Source organism: Natrix helvetica (assembly GCF_964273705.1).
Source record: "Natrix helvetica genome assembly, chromosome: 4".
Lineage (NCBI taxonomy): Eukaryota > Metazoa > Chordata > Lepidosauria > Squamata > Natricidae > Natrix > Natrix helvetica.
In genome coordinates this window covers 48,044,233-48,064,713 of record NC_138550.1, presented here as the reverse complement: position 1 = coordinate 48,064,713, position 20,481 = coordinate 48,044,233, and the positions used below count along the sequence as shown (strand labels likewise).

The 20,481-nt window shown below is 38.5% G+C and overlaps 1 protein-coding gene across 2 annotated transcripts; it reads left to right on the top strand.

Annotated features, from left to right (window-relative positions):
* Positions 1 to 828: 828 nt before the first annotated feature.
* LOC309390658 (protein EURL) lies at positions 829 to 17,007 on the top strand. 2 transcript variants are annotated; one of them, XM_081950224.1, is made up of 5 exons: positions 829 to 1,259; positions 6,785 to 6,915; positions 9,659 to 10,189; positions 11,575 to 11,637; positions 15,913 to 17,007. In XM_081950224.1, the coding sequence occupies exons 2-5, from the start codon at positions 6,792 to 6,794 to the stop codon at positions 16,071 to 16,073; spliced, it is 879 nt and encodes a 292-aa protein (XP_081806350.1). In that variant the 5' UTR covers positions 829 to 1,259; positions 6,785 to 6,791; the 3' UTR covers positions 16,074 to 17,007. The 2 variants fall into 2 exon arrangements, with proteins under 2 accessions (XP_081806350.1, XP_081806349.1); XM_081950223.1 differs by lacking the exon at positions 829 to 1,259 and adding an exon at positions 4,549 to 4,698.
* Positions 17,008 to 20,481: the final 3,474 nt, after the last annotated feature.

Sequence of the window (20,481 nt, the reverse complement as noted above, 5' to 3'; positions counted from 1 at the left end):
AAAATATCATTATAGTAACTGCATTTTTTAAAAAAATGAAATGCTACCTAAAAGTTTAATCGTACCTTCAAAGTGCGAAGTAACTTAATTTTTTTCCATAAAATGGAGAGCCATTCATTTCTCTTTTTCATGTGTGGACTTACCAGAAGTGCAAGGAGTCTGAAATGAAGTCCAAATATTTTCATACAACTCAATGGAGTTAGGTGTCCAAATAAAAGAAATATACAATCTATGCTACTGGAAACTGGAGCTCTGTAATAGTGAGAAGATTGCTGACTTTCTATCTCTAGCTGAAAGAACATAATCTTTCAGGTTGTGGGAGAAACACTGTTGAAAAGACATATGATACCTCAGATCTCTGAAAATTGAATTCATTTTCAGACCTTATACTATTCCTTAAGTGCCTTAAAAACATTTTAATTGGCTAGCTCTGAATCCCAGCACCATTAGAAGTAAAATTAATGTCACTCTATCTGAGCCCAACGACTTGGTTGTGAGGAAAATAAGAGGAAGATATGTTGTTGGATATGTTCGCCGCCATAAACAAACAAACTTCCCACATTTTCTGTCTCTTGAAGATTTTACCAACTATCTGCGATCGCGTTCCTAGGTATACGCAGCGCGGCATAAGAGCTTGCATACAAAACTGCACATTTCTTCGTGGTTGGCCAAAACTAAGCACTCACGTCATAAATTGAAGTTACCCCATCTCAACTCTATTGCCCAATAATCCACTTTCAGAACACATTTAAAAAAGGAAGCGTGCAAGTCTCTTTCTAACTGTGAGCGACGTCACGGAAAACTACCGACAAACAGGGACTTCCCTCGTCTTCCTCCTAGTTCATCAGGGTAATCTGAAGATCCCGTTTCCAATCGCTCCTACACAGCAGAGCTACAATAGAAAGAAGTAAATTTATTATATATGCTGTTCAGTAAAATTCCCCTTATTAACCCGAATCACTTGTGGCTGAAATGGAAACTGCTCAATAAAAATCCCTGGAAAAACCCCTGAATTTTAAATGTAAGCGGCAAAAACACATTAAAAAAGTTTTGTTCAGTTGTGCCTTTATTCTGTTTAGGAAATATGATCCCTTTTTTAACACTGATAACCCACAATCCATATTAATATAGTATCGTAATAGAACTTGATACAAAATATTGTATTGAGCAGTCGCCCCGTCTCAGTCCGTTCTACGCGACAAGATTGTGGGGGGAAAACACGCGTGTTCTGCAAATCAGTTTGAGCTTCTGGAAAAAAGGTATAATATGCAATATAAATGTAAACATATACTGTTAAAACCTCAACACTAACAATAACTAGTCACGCCTCCTTTCCTATGACTTTATAAAGTTATCTTGTCTCGACGAGTTTTTAGTCCTCAAAAGCTAGCCTATTTTTTGTAACCCCAAGTCGACATTCTGTAAGTAGCAAATTAGCATAGTTGTCTTCTTACCCAATTTGTCTATGGAGATTCTGAGTCATTCAAGCCCCAGAAGTGCTTTTTCAAGAGGCAACTGGACTTTCTGTTTTTTTTCTTTGAAGACATTTCGCTTCTCATCTTGTATGAGAAGTGAAACGTCTTCAAAGAAAACTCGAGAGAGCCCAGTTGCCTCTTGAAGAAGCACCTTTGGTTTCTTACGCAATTAGTATTAAGAATAGTTCATTTACCCTTGTAATGCATTATTTTCTATACCTCTTAAGATGTTTGCAAATTCAGCAGTGTATCATTTTGCAATAATATTAGTTGCCATGTTATTACTCTTGCAACATGCCAGATTACTGTTTGCTTTTCATTAAATGAATCAAGATCTGAGGAGGTATTAAGCCTGACTGGTGCCAAGTCACTGAGGTCAGAGGCTTGAATAGAGGAATTCAGAGATACAAACATTGGCAATATTTTTTGCATGTAATCAGAATAGATTATATTATTAATTTCAATTAGGTTGTGTTTATTGATTCTTATAAAACTGAGGCAAAGGAATACTTTCTTACTTTAAACCTAATGCCTTTGTTTTCCTTGCATGCTCATCCCATGGCACTCCCTGTTGCTCACCGTCTTACTGGTCCCACATCAGGCCCTTGTTGTACCCTCACCTGGATTGTATATTCTGATTGTGCTCCAGTGGTGTGCTCTGTCACCAACCACACCACTGCAAAGTCCCAGATTGGTGGTCTTTTAGTGGCAACCCTATCTGCAGGGATGCTGCAGTATAAATGTCTTTGACTAATATCCAAGTAGTGCAATGTTATACTGTATTTTAAAATCAGATCGATTGATTGGTTACATTTAATTTGTTTGCCACCCACCTCGCCGACAGGCAGTTTGATCCTTTGGTTGACCAGTCAATAAAGTATTGAATACATTTATACATGCAAGAATATATATATATATATTTGTATCCATGCCAGACTTTCATATTAAAATAATTTGATTATTTAAAATCTTTTAATCATCCACATTTACAAGTTCGTGCACAATCCAGAATTAGCACTGTGTAGCAAACCCATGGTTGTTGTGCATAGTCTCAAGCAGCTGTTTCAGATATGTTGGGGGAAAGGTAGATGAAGGAAGTATTTCTTAGCCTTAGATGGACCAGCACACTTAAATATTAGATGCAGGATTATCCACACCAGCCTTGAATGCATGTCACAACTTGGGATACCCTACGTAAATAAGTTACACACTTCATTTCTGCCTTCATGTACTTCAAAGCTGGTCAGGATTTCTGAAAAGCTGAAGGCAAACGAGAGAGTAGTTATAATTAATATCAGGGTCTCTATTGTTCATGGCTGAACTTTCTGCACCATCTGTAGCACTTCTTTTAGTAGAGAGAGATATAATGGAGAACAGGATGCTGGTCACAACACAGAATTGTAGAGGGATGTTAGGGCAAACCTCCTTGAACTGTGCTGATCTATGCCTGGAGTTCCAGGTCCTTTACAGAATCATCCACCCTGCCAATAGAATCTTGTAGCATCAATCAATTCCACTTCCTGGTTGCTGCACAACCATGGGTGCCACTGCACATGAACTATAGTTCCTATAGTTAATAGGAACTAAATGTAACAGTGTGGAAAGTTATCACCCAGCCCTCTCCCAGAAAAATAAAATATCCTAGGAAATATTGAAAAGGCAGAATATTTCTCTGGATGTGAAAAGGAAGAAACATGTTTTAAAAGACAGAATAGCTGCCTGCAGCTTCCTGCCCATCCCCCTTTGTCAATGAGCCATTAAAGACTGAGCTAGTTCTATTTACATAATGAAGAGTTGTCCCCTCCAACTCCAGAGTGATGGGATTAAGGCATGATAGTATTGGCCTTTTACCCAACTCCCCACATGGCATCTGAGAACTCAACCAAACCGGGATTCAAAACACACCCTAGAGAGTTGCCCCTGCATGGGCCCATGGGAGTCTGACAACCAATTAGAAGACAAGCTCAAGATCAAAGGTCAGAGGACATAAAACCAGGGATTCAGCATCTCAGGCCTTCTCTTCTTCTCCACCAACATTGAAGCATGTGATCACCTTTTCTGTTCAGGACTCAAGCCATGTGGTCCTGTCCACCAGTAAAACCATCTTTCCAAGCAGCCTCCATGTCTCCAGTGTCTTTTTCCCCACTTGGAGCTGAACCCAGAAGGACATTTCTTTCAACAACAAGGGTTAAAGATGCAGGTCTTTTTTTTTTGAAAACATCTACACATTATTACTTTTAAATTAGAATTATAAATTAAAGATATATAACTTTATTGCAGTCATTAACCAGCACAAGGAAATTGTTTCAATGGTTAAGATGTTTAGGAAAAGTAAATGCATACAAACATTGTGGTTAAAAATAATTTTAAATAAAAGTTAGCTAAAAGGCTTACTCAGGCTACACAGTCAATAAGAAGAGGTTAAAATTAGCAATCTAGAAGATAAAAACCTTGAAATTCCAATATAAAATACAATACAAATATACATACATACACAAAGGAACACATATACGTACCCATATATTTATGTGTATCTATTGCAATGAATAAAGCAGTAAATAAAGCAATGAAGTATAAATGAACAAGTAAGTCTCTTTACTAAAATTTATAGTAAGAGTTTTGAGGGGGGGGGGGAAATACGCTTAACCATAAAACATCTGAGAAATCTTGAAGTTCCCAATCATCCTTTATTATCTTCTACTATCGTATCCCAAATTTCACTTCTGAAAACTTGGGGTGGAGGGAGGACTTCTCAACAGGAAATGCGTAACTCTATATGGAGTATATCTCTAGCTTGCAGCACTGGTTGCTACCTGTCTGGGACTGACGGTCGTGTTTTTCTTGCACCGTGGGGAGGGGGGAGAATTATAATTTTACGGTGCTGCCGAATCAGAGTGACAGCAAAGTAAATGTTACTGCACACAAATCCCATTCTCTAGAGAGAAACAAGAAAAGAAAGGAGAAAGTGGAAAGGCTGGTTGGGGAAGAGGGAAAGTTTTCTCACTCTCCTAGATTTTCACCCCTCCCTGACCAACAATGGTATAGTCCGGAAGCAGGCAAACTCGGGGTTTCCCCCATGCTGGGAGGCCAGGCTTAAGCTTAGGTTTGCTGCCGCCGCCTCCTCCCACTGTTTTCGCTGTTGCTGTTTCTCCGACAGCCATTTCGCGAGCGCCTGTCGTGAGCACCGAGAACGCGGGAAGGCGGCGGGTCCCGTGTGGCCAGGGTGAGGAGGAGGGCCAGGGGGTGGCATGCTTGCGTGTGGCAGGGCTGGGAGCGCTAAGGGTTTCACTAGGGTCAAGTCAAAGTGGAGCTGGAGCTTGCCTAGAGCGCGATTTACTCTTAAAGGGGGAACGGTAAGGCAGGAGGACGTTGGAGCGCAAGGAGGAAATATTTGGGTTCTTTTCCAAGCGGCTTTGTGTAAGGCTGGAAGGACTCGTGGTAATTTCAGGGCAGCCATTGGATGGCTTGGGGGCGGATGAGTTGCAGCTGCGTGGTTTAGCTCTCCTCTCCCCGTCTCAATTTTTACCTTTCTTTTCCCCTCGACATGCGGCTCATCACCTCTTTCCCATTCTCAACTTTACCCAGCCTTCCACCCTCTAGATGAGTTGGGACTCTTCTTCTATCACTTCTAGAAACCCCCTGGTAATCTACCTCCAGTGCAGAAAAGGCTTGCTTCTCTGGAGGTTGGGATATTGGGCCCATCAACTGAAGGGGACTAAGGAGAGGCAGGGAAGTAAATATTGTCAGGATTAAATGTGCCTAATGAAATGATAAAAACATCTTTTGTACAGATGCCATCCCTGGAACAATAAGATATAAACCAATGGAACACATATATGCAAGGGCCAGAATGTACGAGAGCAAAATTGCCTCTTTACCTGTACCAAGTACATTTCCCTGGCCCCAAATTAGCTCTGAGTTTTCCAAGATGTGAGAAAGTTTTCCTGTTTTCCAGCTATATTGGTTTTTATTGTAAAAATGACAACATGCAAAATGCCGCTCCTTGGTATAGCTCTTTTCTCATTAAGGTGAATATAAATGTTTAGATATAGGTTTTCCCTAGCAGTAGAGAAATAATTATACTTGAGATGTCGAAGTGTACACATCTGCTATCCTCTTCACTGAAGCCTTGGCCAAGCCTTTTTTTTAATCTCTTAGTACCCTTTCTTATCTTATCTCTTAGTACCCTTTCAGCAAAGAGAAAATGGCCTAGTTTCAGTTTTGGGGAAAAGGAAAACCTGAGAAACATTCCCACATTTCCCAATGAGAAATGCTGTTTAGAAAACAATTCTGAAATTAACTTTGTGTGCTCATTTTGTGCTTTTCTAAGCCCAGTCAATGAAATGAAAGGCAATTGATTTGATATATTGACTATTGTTACTTATTCTATGAATGAAGTATATAAACAAGGTTGAATATAAAATATAATTTCTTTGTGCTTATTTAGCAGATACAATGGGATGATTTGTGCTCACAGCACATAGACTAATTTTACACTCTGCTGGGGTAAAATTCACAAGCTCAAAATGACTTTAAAAAGATACCTTAGAGCTGCCAAAATTACTCCCTGCATTTATTTATGTGATAAATTGTGTAATATTGTTCTGCCACAGGCTGCTCTGAGGTAGTAAAGTCATTACTGAACTAGCACAAAGATTTAAACACTTATTAAAATGAGAAATTATTGAAGAGACACTGATTTTTTCTATGTGTTTCATTAATGATTTACATACACTATATTGCCAAAAGTATTCGCTCACCCATCAGACTCACACATAATCAGACTCAGTTGTGAGCGAATACTTTTGGCAATATAGTGTATTTATTTAAGATACTCTGGAAGCTGATCATCTTATATACCAGGGATGTCAAACTGGCAGATCACAAGCTGGCTGCATCACACACAGGCAACGCTCACCCCAGCTCTGCAAATGGGAAAAACATCACAAAACTTTATGTGATGCGGCGAGTTGACACCCGTGTTATATACCATAAATCTGTGTGACTCACAGTAAAAATAGTGTGTTTGTGTATGAAACAATTTTTACAAATCCAAAAACCAGCTCCCAGTAGCCTACAACAATAAACAACGATTACTAGGTTTCAGCCAGATCTTATCTCAATGTAGCAAATATATTCAATTTTGAATCAATTGGAAAATAAATTTTTTTAAGTTTACTAAACTGTATTTGAATTAAAAAAGAGTTTTTCCAGGTTTTTCTGTCAAAACTTGTGTGGGATGCTAAATATATGATTCTTCCATATTGTAAGTAACAGTAACAATATATTATTAAACTTTTCTCTTTTAGGGGCATTATGACTGAAGAGCAATTTGTTAACATTGATTTAAATGATGATAATGTTTGCAGCATATGCAAATTAGGAACAGAAAGAGAGACTCTTTCCTTCTGCCACATTTGTTTCGAGCTAAGCATTGAAGGTAAGTGTAATCTAATTTCAGGCAGGGGGGGGATCTAACTTTAACAAACAAAATCTTTCAATATCCAGATTAGTGATCATAGTAGCTTAATAAATGTATTCCTGTTTTGCTAACATCGGTCTTTTCTTTGGAGGGATCCCTGAGTGGGAAGATGAGTTTGTTTGTATTCAGAACTTTGATTTTTCAAAGTTATAAATCATTTAGTAATCCTCTGTGTAAAAAGGCTCCAATTCATCTATTTCTCAATGGTTCTACAAATAAAAATTAAAATGTAACTCATATTTATAATAGATTTTCATTAGGATTGTGTGAATTTATAAATATAAACTTATCCTTGAAGCCAGTTTGGTTTAATAGTTAAGGCACTGGACTAGAAGTGAGAAACTTGAGTTCTGATCCTGCAGTACGTATGGACATAATTGGGTAACTTTGGACCAGTCATTCACTCTTAGTTGTAGGAAGAAAGTAATGACAAACTAATTCAAAAACTTTTGCCAAGAAAATTGCAGGACTTATCTATATATTTACCAGGAATCAGGATGGACTCAAAGACATGGGAGGAAGAACCTAACATTTCCCCATATATAGTTACTTCTGTAATTTTCTAATTTGATAACATTGCTTTATCAGTTAGTCAACAATTTCCCCTTAAATTTTAAATATATTTAAAATTTTATAAATGCTTACTTTTCTATATCTTAAGTTATGGTTCCTTAGTTTTCTCAATGAAATAATGCTTCTCATGCGTTTTTATGAAGAATTTGTAGGTTTGGAAAAACAGCTACCAATTGTCTTGCAGAAGTGAATAAAATAGACACATTATTTTTATTAATCCTCTGGCAGATGAAAATAATGAGACTTTATTCAGAAAATCAGTAACAATTTCAAGCACCGTAAGAATTTTGTGACAAATTGTGCTTTGAAAGTAATGTTCACTAGAAAAATCCCATACTTTTGTTTTACTAAACAGGTTGCATGTCACTTCCATTTGTTATCTATGAATAGAGATAATTTAACGTTTCTGCTTTTTCAAGATTCGTAAACTAAAGTATCCCAAGTTTACTATATTACTCACATAAAATAAAGATAATTAGCCACACAGATACTGTGACTAAGTTTCTATGCCGATACTAATATCAGTGCTAAGATAGGTTAATCACAGTACTAAGAAGATACAGAATCCTGTAAGACTGAATAGTTGGCGCTCTCTCCTTCCCTCTCTCTCTCTTCAATATTAGTGAAGAATTCGTTGAGATTCAGTGAGTGACAGTATTAGATGCTCTTGATAATATATGTATGTATATAAAGTCATTACTTTATATCCAAATGTACTTAGAATGGTGTTAGTGAATAAATAAGTTACTACTCCCTTACACGCTTTTGTAAACATTTGCACAAAATTATTACTGGACATTGGTGAACCAAACTAGATTTCTTGAGCTGATGTTTGGATTGTATTCACATTCAAACTTAGTCAGGGTAACTCATTTGGTAACTCTTGGTGGTAACACTTTGTGGGTTTCAATTCAGCCTTCAATTCTCTGGGTTGCTGTAACACTTGTTGGGGATTTACATTAAGGAAATCCCCATTTAGGTCACTTTTTGCTCTCAAGGAGGTAAGATATAAAACAAATACGAAGTTGAAAAACTATAGTTCTATTATTCGCAAAGCATCCTGGCCAAACACAAGATAAAAGATGTAACTCCAATATCCAATGAAAAAAATCTGCAAAATTTTCAAATGAAAAGAATGTTGAAATCTAGTTCTAGTAAAGGTAGTCCTCAACTTACCACAGTTCATTTAGTGACCACTTAAAGTTACAATGGCACTGGAAAAAAATTGATTTATAACCATTTTTCACATGACCATTATAGCAGCCCCATGGTCATGTGATCAAAATTCAGATGTTTGGCAACTGACTCATATGATTGTTGCGATGTCTTGGGTTATGTGATTACCTTTTGTGACCTTTTGACAAGCACACTCAATGGGTAAGCCAGATCCAGCTAACCCTGTTACCATCTTAACAACTGCCATGATTCACTTAAGAACTGTAGCAACAAATTGTAGCATAAAACTGGGCAAAATTCACTTAACTGTCTCGCTTAGCAACAGAAATTCTGGGCTCAATTGTTGTTGTAAGTTGAGAACTACCTGTAGCTGGCCATATCTGCATACATATTATCTGCATAAAATATAATGTATTTTTCAAAGTATAAGACGCATCTTTTTCCCTCAAAAAATGCTGAAAATCTGGGTGCGTCTTATACACTGAATTCAGCATTTGTTGCCTCTCAAAACCCCACCCCTTTCACCAAAATGGCCGTGCATAGTCTTTAGGAGGCTTTCAGAGTGCTCCTGGGAGATGGGGAGGGCAGAAATGAGCGAAAAACGCCCTGTTTTTTGCTAAATTCTATTATTCCCCCCCCCCCCAGGAGCACTCTAGGTGTCCTAAAGGCTATGCATGCCCTTTTTTTGACAAAAATGGGCCATTTTTTGCTTGCCCCCCCCTCCCCGAGCACTCTACAAGCTGCCTAAAATGCATGGCTTTTGGGGGAGAAAAACAGGGCCGTTTTGGGGAGGTCTGCAGAGTGCAAAAACTTTTTTTTTTTTAATTTGCATCTTCAAAATCTTGGTGTGTCCTATACTCTGAAAAATACGGTATATATATTATTTTCAGCCTATAATTTAGTATTATTCATGGAATTATACTCCTTATTTCTTTTTTCCCCCCTTTCTTAGGAATACCAAAGTCTGATCTTCTGCATACAAGATCATTAAGGGGACATAGAGACTGCTTTGAGAAATTCCACTTAATAGCAAACCAGAGTTGCCCACAGTCAAAATTGTCCAAAAGTACATATGCAGAAGTGAAAAACATTTTGAGCAAAAAAATTAACTGGATTATACAGTATGCACAAAACAAAGATAGGGGTTTGGATTCAGAAGGTTCGAAACCAACACAGCATCGGATTTTTAGTTTTAGACATCAAAAAGAGAGAAAGTTACTTCCACAGTTTGATTCCCAAGTCCCTAAATATTCTGCAAAATGGATCAATGAAAGCTCTGGGAGTATTACAAACTGTTCACAGAGTATTCTAGAATCAAGAGAATCCAGTGATTTTAGATTTGACATGTTGCAACAAAGAAGTGCACAATTTTGTTGTAATAATCCATTATGGTCTACTCATAATCAGTCATCGGAATTGGGAAAAACCAAAAAAGATCCAGATACTTCTGTACGAAGATTTCCCCAATACAGCAGAGAACAGTGTAAGTGCAAGAAGTAATTTATAAACCCATTTGTATATATAAACTTTGTAGTACTTGGAAAATAAAAATACTAACTTAAAATTATTGAAAGAAGTAAATGTTCAGTTGGTGCATTACTTTAATTATTACAATTTGAATCCAGTGATACAGTGTTTGTCAACTTGTCCTAGCCCAGTGGTGGGCAACTTTTTTTTTTCAACTGAGCCAAATCTCGCCAAAACCACGATTGAAATTTATTTTGAGAGCCACATTTTTAAAACCGAAAATACATAGGATGGTACACTGTTTTTAGTTTCAATAAACTCTGGCATTTGAAGCACGCAAGTCTTAAAGCTGTCAAGTTACAAGATCCTTGCACCCCTAATCCTTTAGAAAAAAAAAAAAAACCAGGGGTCTTCAAACCTGACAGCTTGAAGACTTGTGGACTTCAACTCCCAGAATTCTGAGAATTGAAGTCCACCAAGGGCATCAATCATATTAGCCCAGGGATCTGCAAAATTGGCTCTTAAGACTGGTGGACTTCAACTCCCAGAATTCTGAGAATTGAAGTCCACCAGTCTTAAAACAGCCAACTTTGCAGACCCCTGTGTTAGCCCAAAGCCTGGTGCTGGGCCTTGCTCCCTCACTTAATAGCAAACCAGAGTTGCCCACAGTCAAAATTGTCCAAAAGTACATATGCAGAAGTGAAAAACATTTTGAGCAAAAAAATTAACTGGATTATACAGTATGCACAAAACAAAGATAGGGATTTGGATTCAGAAGGTTCGAAACCAACACAGCATCAGATTTTTAGTTTTAGACATCAAAGAGAGAGAAAGTTACCCACAGCATCGGATTTTGGAGCTCTATTTTGTTTTGATTAAGCATGTATATTTGCAATGTTGCTTAAATATACTAGTCCATCTATCTACTTCGAGAATATAATGTAAGGCTACTTATAACAATCCTGGATCAGCTAGGAAGGACTTTAAATTGATGGATTCATCTGGAACCTTCATAAGCAGCCCTACAAGTTTATTAATTGGGGCAAATCTGCAACATAATAATAGTTACTATTTCAAAGTATAAAAATTATTTGGACAAAAGTTGGATGCATCATTTTAAAGAGAATGGTTGAAAAATTGCAAAAGCAGCTTTTCTCAACTTATATATTGCATTGTATTTTAAAAGAGATATCAGTGCTTTTAGTAATTTGATTTATAATTGCAAGAGAGAGAAAAGAATCCCAACACTGACTTAATATAAAGGAATGTATTGATCACTATGTATATATCACTAATATACTGTACAAGTAAAAACTTGGTATTTAATATTTCTATATGAAAGCATTGTTTCCCATTTATACACACTCATTAACAATTTACTTTGTCTTTACTTCATACCAGTGAATATGATGCCTCTGAGAGAGGTTGAGCAGCTGAATGGGAAACTACTCAAGCAAGTCAATGGTGAGATGCATTTTAATATTTGCTGATTAATACATTTTTATAAGCCTGTATTTTCCCATTTTATGTCCCTAAAAAGATTTATGCTACGTATGTGTGTATATGTACATGCACATGCATGCATGCATGCATGCATATGTAAATTAAACCTGTATCTGTCATTGGAAGCAAATAAAAAACAGTTTCAACTATTTATTATTATTAAATGTACTGTATTTTTCAAAAAGATGCACCTTTTTACTCCCAAAAAGAGGGTGAAAATCTGGGTGCGTCTTATACTCCGAATGTAGCTGTCTGGGTCCTCTGGAAAAAGGGCAGGTGAAGCGGGCGCTGCAGAGATCGTGATGGCTGGAAAGGAGATGGCTGGAAAGGATCCCCCCTGCTCGGCTCCCGGGAGGGCTCAGGCGGTGGCAGCAGCTCCTCATTGCTGGGGAGCGAAGTAATTGTGGCTATTGTCTCCCCTGAGCTGCCTGCCAAATATCTGAGGCAACTTTCACTTGCAGGAGGAGGGCAAGGGCGGAGTATACCAAAGACTTTGAGTAACTGGAAAAGAAAGCCGAGCTTGGAACCTGCCGAAAACTGCGCCCGAAAAGCACGCCTTTCTTTCCCAGTTACACAGACGCTTTGGTTTAAGGAGGCGCTGCTTTAAGCCATCCTCCTCCTGCAAACGAAAGGTGCCTCAGAGATGGTAGATTTCTCAGAACGCTAGATTGGGAAGTTAAAAACCTGAAATGGAGTACAATTAAGCTTGATTCAAAGGCTTTGGCCCAGAGAGATTGGGAGGGAGGGCAGGGGGAGGAAGGGAAGAGGAACAATCTCTCTAGGAAGACACTTATCAGAATACTAGATGGGAAGTTAAAAACTTGGAATGGGGTACAATCAAGCTTGATTCAAAGGCTTTGGCTCCTGAGATCACTGCGTTGCCACCCAAAACGCTGGTACCGTGATCTCTACAGCGCCCGCTTTACCTGTCCCTTCTCGGGTGGTTCCAGGCAGGAGAGATCGCGGTAATAGCATTTTCGTGCAGCGATCTCAGGAGCCAAAGCCTTTAAATCAAGCTTGCCACATTCCGAAGTTTCCTTTCCATCTTGTGCTTCTTTCACTAGCCAAAATCCCAACAATGTCAATAGCTTTTTTCGGAGAGAAAGTGGAGATCTAGGGTCCTAAGAAAAGTCTTTGTGCACAGGAGATTGGTTCTCTTCCCTTGCTTCCCCCCCCCCCCCAATCTCTCCGGATCTGTCATGCGGTGCTTATTGCTACTGCTGCTACTGAGCCCAGCTACCGTATCTCTTTGCTGACAGATCCAGGCGGATTTGTGGGAGGGGGGGTGACAAGGCAGCCTCGTTTCCTTTATGCTTCCCTTTTGCTGCTGAGGCGCCGCCACGAGGAACCATTAATCCAAATGGGAGGGATCCCCACCCCTCCTCATCCAAGGGTCGTTCCCAGCCAAGCACAGCAGCAGCCATTCAGCAGCACCCGCATGTCTTTCCCTCCTAGCTGAAGAGAAGCAGCGAGCCGACTGCCGCTCCTTGGGCCAAGCGGCTCACCGTCACTGCCAGTCCGAGGGAAGGGGGAAAACAATAAAGGGCGGAGAGAGCTGTTTAGCCCTGCCGTGTGAGGAGTAGAGAAAAGTAGATTTGAGATAGATAAAAGCTTTACTCTTTAAGAAGATCAAGCCCCCATGCGTCACATTTTTGCCCTCCCCAGGAGCACTTTGCAGGCCTCACAAAAAAGGGTGTGCAGATGGTTTGGGAGGCCTGCAGAGTTCTCCTGAGAGCCGAAGAGGGCAAAACCTTATGTTTTTAATTTACCTCTTCAAAATCTTGGTGCGTCGTATACTCTGAAAAATATGGTATATGCCACCGCTGTCACCAATAAAGTGACTGGGTGGCTTATTTGCTATATATTCTGTAGCAATGTTTCTTTTGCCCCACAATAATTATGGGTAACTGTCAAACTTAAGGGATACGGTCGCCTACATATCAAATGGCACTAAAAACAAAAACATTATCTAGGCCCCAGCATTCTTTACCTTGTGCAGCTCTTCCAGCGTAGTTAAGATTCTGATTGGAGAAGGCAGATCTGAAAGTACCTGGAAACTTGCTGTCACTAGTCAATTGTTGCTTATTTATCTGTCAGAAAAAAATGTGCGCTGCCGAGATCATATTACATGAAGTCCTCAATTTAGCGTACCTTGTGTGGTCCTGAGTGATCTTACAGTGCCAAGCTCTGTCTTTCCACTACTTGGCATGGAAACAATCATTAAAAGTAATATTATATATGTCTATGGTAGTGAATTGAAAGTTGTAGGAAAGTTAGAACTATGTGTATATACCACATTTTTCGGAGTATAAGACGCACCAAGATTTTGAAGAGGTAAAAGTTTTTTAAAAAACAAATTGCACTCTGCAGACCTCCCAAACCCTCTGCATGCCTCATTTTTGTGAAAAGTGGGGCATGCAAAGAGTTTGAGAGGCCTACAAAGTGCTCCTGGGGGCGGGGAGGGCAAAAATGAGCAAAAAACGGCCCGTTTTTTTGAAAACAGGCTCGTTTTTTGCCCCCCGAAAGGGCATGCGTAGCCTTTAGGCTTGCAGCCCATTTTCTGCTCGTTTTTGCCCCCCCCAGCCCCCAGGAGTACTTTGCAGGCCTCCTAAAGGCTATGCACGTCCATTTTTGTGAAAGGGCCAGAGTTTTGGGAGGCCAAAATGCTGTATTCAGTGTATAAGCTGCACCCAGATTTTCACCCTCTTTGTGGGGGGGGGAAGGTGCATCTTATACTCCAAAAAATGCAGTAAGTATAAAGAAGCTATTGGGAGAGGAATTTTTGAGATACACGCCTTTATCATTATTAAAGAACGCATGAAACAGGTTTTTTCCCTCAGAAACCAAATTTATTTTAAATTTAATTTATACAGAGTTTGATTTTTTAAATGTCATAGTCAAACCTCCATCGTGGAGGTTTTTAGGAAATATTGGATATTCATACTTTCCAGTACTATGACTATCTCTGTCAGTAACCTTGCTATTTTAGCATGGTATGTTTTGCATCTCGAAACAAAAATGGATTGTATTGTGAGGAATGTCTCCAACAGGTACAAATAGGTTAATGGGAGTTTGTGCCAGGAGTGATAGCATTGCCCCTTTCTAAATGGATTAGAACTGATTAACTGGTAAAGCATAAGAGATTCACATTTCCCCTAAGGAAAATATGGTTCTAAAGTCAGTTTCATAGATAACACAGTACTGTACTTTGATCATCTCAGGATGAGCAAGGATAAAGAGTGAACTGACAAATACCTAAATTAGAGTTTCTCATTCTGGGGAAGGTATGGAAAAACTAATGGAAAACTTTTCTGTCACTTAGTTGAACAGTATCATGTCCTACTTATCAAGACAATTTAGAAAGCCAGCAAACACCAAAAGAGTGTCCCTGTGTGGATATTTATTAAATGTGTGTGTATATTTTACCCTTTTTGATACATAGTCTCATTCTTTAAAACCCAGCTTTCTGAGTTCTTCAATTACATATAGCAAGCAGAACTTTGGGGAAGATTTTCAATCAGTTCAGACCCTTTAGTTATATCAGATTATTAAAATGGCCCCAAATTGCCACATTCCATGGTAGATTTGTGTTGAGTCTAGGCACAGCTACAATTCACATTTTTAATTATGTTCTTAGCTACCATATTTTTTGGAGTATAAGACGTACCTTTTTCCCTCAAAAAAGGAGACTGAAAATCTGGGTGCGTCTTACTGTATACACTGAATACAGCATTTTTTGCCTCCAGAAATCCCGCCCCCTTCACCAAAATGGCCGTGCATAGCTTTTAGGAGGCTTTCAGAGTGCTCCTAAAGAGGGCAGAAAGGAGCAAAAAATAGCCCGTTTTTGCTCAATTTTACCCCTCCCCCCCACCAACCGCCAGGAGCATTCTATAAGCCCCCTAAAGGCTATCCATGTCCTTTTTTTTTTACAAAAAACAGGCCCATTTTCGTGAAAAACAGGCGATTTTTTTGCTTATCTCCGCCCCTACGGAGCACTCTACAAGCTTCCTAAAGGGTAGTCATGCCCGTTTTTTGAAGAAAAACGGGCCGTTTTTGGGAGGTTTGCAGACTGCAAAAACTTTTTTATATAGTTATCAAAACCTTGGTGCGTCGTATACTCCAGTAAGTCCTATACTCTGAAAAATCTATCTCATAAATGAAAGTACATTGTTGCATCTCTTAGTACGTATAACTATTTGATGTTATAGGCTAACATGCCATCATTATTGATTTCAGATGTGTTTGAAGAGTTAACGAAACAAGTACAAGAAAAAGACTCCTTGGCTTCTGAGCTTAATGTCCGTCATATTGCTATTGAACAACTTTTAAAGAACTGTTCAAAACTGCCATGTTTACAGATGGGACGGGCAGCCATGAAATCCAATGTATCCATATAGCCATGGCAAACTTGCATTTTCCACTTTTGCTTCTCTGTGAGTTAGACTTTGGGGGAAAACTTGCACATTTGAGCAGTATTTTTGGGGGAAAATAAGCTTGTGGGTACACAAGGTAGCTATATGTATTTGCATTTTTAAAGACAAAAATAAAGATTGATAGCATTTTCATTTTATATAAACATTTCCAGTATTAGTTGAACTGTGTGAATCCATTGCTTCATGGTACAATGGGACACCAAGTCTTTAAAACATGGTTGTTTAAGAGCCTCCCACATTGGTTATGTGCATGCACACACATTGTCCAAACATCATGATATGATTACCATCTCTATATTTTGAGTAGTATATTTGAATGAATGCAAAAAATCCCTCTAAATTTTTTTCCAGCCTAATAAATATTTTCCTTTGTCACCAATTACCAATATTTCAGCTTAATTTAACTAATACTTTTAACCACTTGTTAAATAACCTGGGATAACAGGTGAAATACAGTTTTAAGTATTAAGAAATAATGGAACCACCAGTATTCATCTCAATTTTTTTATTTATTGCAAGCAATATTTTATTACTGAATTTTATAAAAAAAGAAAACTTATTTTAGGTACTTTTCCAGATCTTTTTATAAACGTTTTGATTATAAATAGCATTTTACCTGGTGTAATAGGTGTTTACTCTTTTTTCAGCTCAATGTAAATTATCTTTCATGATGGAAGTTGTTTTAAAAAAAAGCTTGTTCCCAAAGAGATGATCTCAGCAGTTGTATAATATTACCTTTAATTTTAAGAGTGTATAATTATATCAAGCATCACAAATTTAAGCCAAGAACCTACTTTTGGAATGATGGTTCAGGCTTTGCTAATATAAGCAGAGCTCAACTTCAGTTTTATATGTGAATTTCTATTGTTTATAAAAATAAATGGTTTTAAAAACATAATGCCTCAAATTAGTTGTTTATATTATTTATGTCACTTAGGAACTTTATAGAAACTATGAAACTGTTAAATGCTAAATTAGGCTATGGCTCAAATGTCCTGCAAAAGAAATGCTTTGTCTCTAAAATACAAAAACACTCATTTGTTGTATAGGCTGAAAGTTGCCCGGAGAATCTCATTCTGGTAAATAGATTTTTTGTAAATAGGCAACATGATTTGTGTGTGTGTTTTCAGATCTCATCTTTAAACTTTTTTTCCAAGAGTTGGGACTATACATAGCCTTGGTTCTCTATTTAATTTAAATAATTCCTCAAATTGAGCTTGCATTTCAGAAATGATAGTCTGTCCATTGATCGTACAGGCTGTCCTTGACTTCCACCTATTTAATGTGGTTTCCAAATTATGGCCTCGGAAAAAGTGACTTATGACCTTATACATACATCATGAGAACGAAGAAGACTTTAAAGTGTGTAACGAAGTAGCAACAATAGCGCATTGGAATATCTGCAAGAAATACTACATACTGTATCTCTCAAATTTGTCACCCATTCACAACAAGTGTACTATAATTTACAGTTAACTGCCTGCAAACAAGAACTGATGGGATCACAAAATAGATCAAGTGTGCTGAGTCTTTAACATTCAAAAAGACAATCAACTTTCATACACCACTCCAGACATAATTGTTAATAGTAGACATTCCAGTACTTTGAAATAGCAAAATAGAAAAGTAAGCTGGGGGGGAATTAAAATACAAAGACCTGCAAATAAAAGAGCTACTCTGGCAAAATGAAGCAAAGATGGTCTCAATAGTACTAGGCACTCAGTGCAATCCCAAAACATCTGGAGCATCACTTCATTGACAAAATCATTACTCAATTGCAAAAGGCAGCTTAGCAGTTTACGTATTGTGACAGTACCATCAAACAACATCTGCCTATCCAAGAGCCTTGGGAAGGACTTGGTATGTAGATAAAAATCTAAACATTTGGCTAACTGCAACAAAACATAATTTGAGAGTCAATAATTTGAGTAGTAGCTCAAGACACCAGACTAGAAACGAGAGACTAAAACAACCCTGGTCTTAATGAAGCACACTGGTCCAAAGTCCTCTTTTCTGATGAGAGCAACTTTTGCATTTCATTTGGAAACCAAGGACCCAGAGTGTGGAGGAAGAATGGAGAGGCCAATCAAGCACAGTAATCCCACGGTCATTGAACCAGTTTTTGGTGCTTTTGGCAAAAGTTGCCAAAAGAGAAAAGAGGACTCTGGAGCACTGAGCAACAGGACTTTGGACCACTGTGCTTCATTAAGACCAGTGTCAACGCAGCCATCTACCAGGTGATTTTGGAGCCCTTCATGCTTCCTTCCGCAGATGAGCTGTATGGGGATGCTTTCATTTTCCAGCTGCCCACACTGCCAACTACCAAAACCTGGTTCAATGACTGTAGGATTACTGTGGTTGATTGGCCAGCAAACTTGCCTGACCTGAACCCCATAGAGAATCTATGGGGCATTGCCAAGAGAAAGGTGAGAGACATGAGACCGAATAATGCAGAAGAGCTGAAGGCTGCTATTAAAGCATCCTGGTCTTCCATAACACTGCAGCAGTGCCACAGGCTGATAACTTCCATGCCATGCCACATTGGGGCAGTAATTGCTGCAAAAGGGTCCCAAACCAAGGACTGAGTACATATGCATGCTTATACTTTTCAGAGGTCCGACATTGTTCTATGTACAATCCTTGTTTTATTGATTGCCTGTAATATTCTAATTTTCTGAGATGGTGGATTTGGGGTTTTCATGAGCTGTACGCCATAATCATCACAATTATGACAAATCACGGCTTGAACTATCTTGCTTTGCATGTAATGAGTCTTACCTCATATATTAGTTTCACCTTTTAAGTTGCATTACTGAAATAAATGAACTTTTGCACGATAATCAAATTTTTCCAGTTTCATCTGTATGTTGTCCAGCTTTCAGTGCCTAAGTAGGGCTCCTTTCCTTTTCTGTCCAGTTAACTCTTCTTTTTGCCTCCTCTAATTTTACTTTTCCCTTTCTCTTTTTCCCAAGTCACTTACCCAACCTGCATTCTACTGCTTCTTATGTTTCTACTAAAAAGAGGGATGAGTATGGATTTGAGAAAGTGATTTCTACATATGAGAGTCAGTGGCTGTTATATTCAGATAGACATTTTATAAATAGCTGTGGTTTTCATCAAAATGACAAAACTAATATTGTAGCCATGGCACATGTTTTTCCCCTTTCATACATGTATGTAGATATTAAAGGGCAGAGCTTACACTCTGAAGTTGGTTTTATCAGTTTGATTTTCCTTTCCCATGAATGGCTGAAATAAGATGTTACCATTACATTTAAAGATTTCATTTACTTTTTATTTAACAGTTACTCCTTTTCTCCTTTAGTCTAGAAAATTAAGAATTTACTCCCTGTGTACATGTACACAGACACATTGGAGCGAGTTCCTGCCAGCATTACTACTGGTTCGGTATGCAAAAAATTCAAAAATGTGAAATTTGATATTTAAGTAGGCAATTTATAACTCTAAATTGAAAGAAAAAGTAAAAAAAATGAATTTATAGTCATTACACATGACTTTAGATAATGCTAGTATTTTCCATTTTCTAGGAAAATGCAGAAGTTTAAAAAAAAACCAAGGGAAATCATACAGTACAAATTTTTATTAAGTATGCTGTGTTATGTATGCCCCCTGGTGGTAGAAGTCAATAACTCTTGAAAATGCTTCAGGTAAATTTTCATTTCGTGTAAAAAAAAAACCAGCCCCATTGTAATAAAAAAATAATAATAGACAAGCCATGTCCAATTGGGTCATAGTTTAAGAGATAGTTGCTTACCTAAACAGAAAAAAATGATCACATGGATGGCAAAAAAGCAGTTGAAGCAGGAATAACTTTCAACTCCCTACTGGCTACCCTAGTGGTGGGTTGCCGATTTTTTTGCTACCAGTTCGGGTCTGCTCCTGCGTGCGCTTTTGTGAGCGTGCGATGCTTCTGCGCATGCACAGAAGAGTGGGTGGAGTCTCCCACTGCCGCTACTACTCATTTGAACTGGGAGCAACCCACCTCTGGGCTATCCCATTAGGTTTCATTGTGGGAAGCTGGTAGAGAGCATCAAAATTCTTCCCTCCCTCCCTCCCTGGCATTCTTTCACTATCCTCCTTTCTCCCTCCCTCCCTCCTCCTCTCCTTTCCTGGCTCTTTCCTCTCTTCCCTTTCCTCTTTCTTCTCTCCTTCCCTCCTCTTTCCTTCCTTTCCTGTCTCTTTCCCTCTCTCCCCTCTCCTCTTCTCTCTCTCCCACCCTTTCTGTTGTTTCTTTTCTTTATTCCCTCCCTTGAATTCCTGCCATCTTCCCCATTTACTTTGCTTTTGGGAAGCTTGCAGAGAGAAAACCAAGCTAGCAGGACGTTTCAAGTCCAAGGTCAGGTGGAGGAGC

Coding starts and splice junctions, on each gene's coding strand:
- LOC309390658 (XM_081950224.1), top strand. CDS start 6,792: ATGACTGAAGAGCAATTTGTTAACATTGATTTAAATGATGATAATGTT. Junction 6,916..9,658: donor TTTCGAGCTAAGCATTGAAG/GTAAGTGTAATC, acceptor CCCCTTTCTTAG/GAATACCAAAGTCTGATCTT. Junction 11,638..15,912: donor ACTACTCAAGCAAGTCAATG/GTGAGATGCATT, acceptor TATTGATTTCAG/ATGTGTTTGAAGAGTTAACG.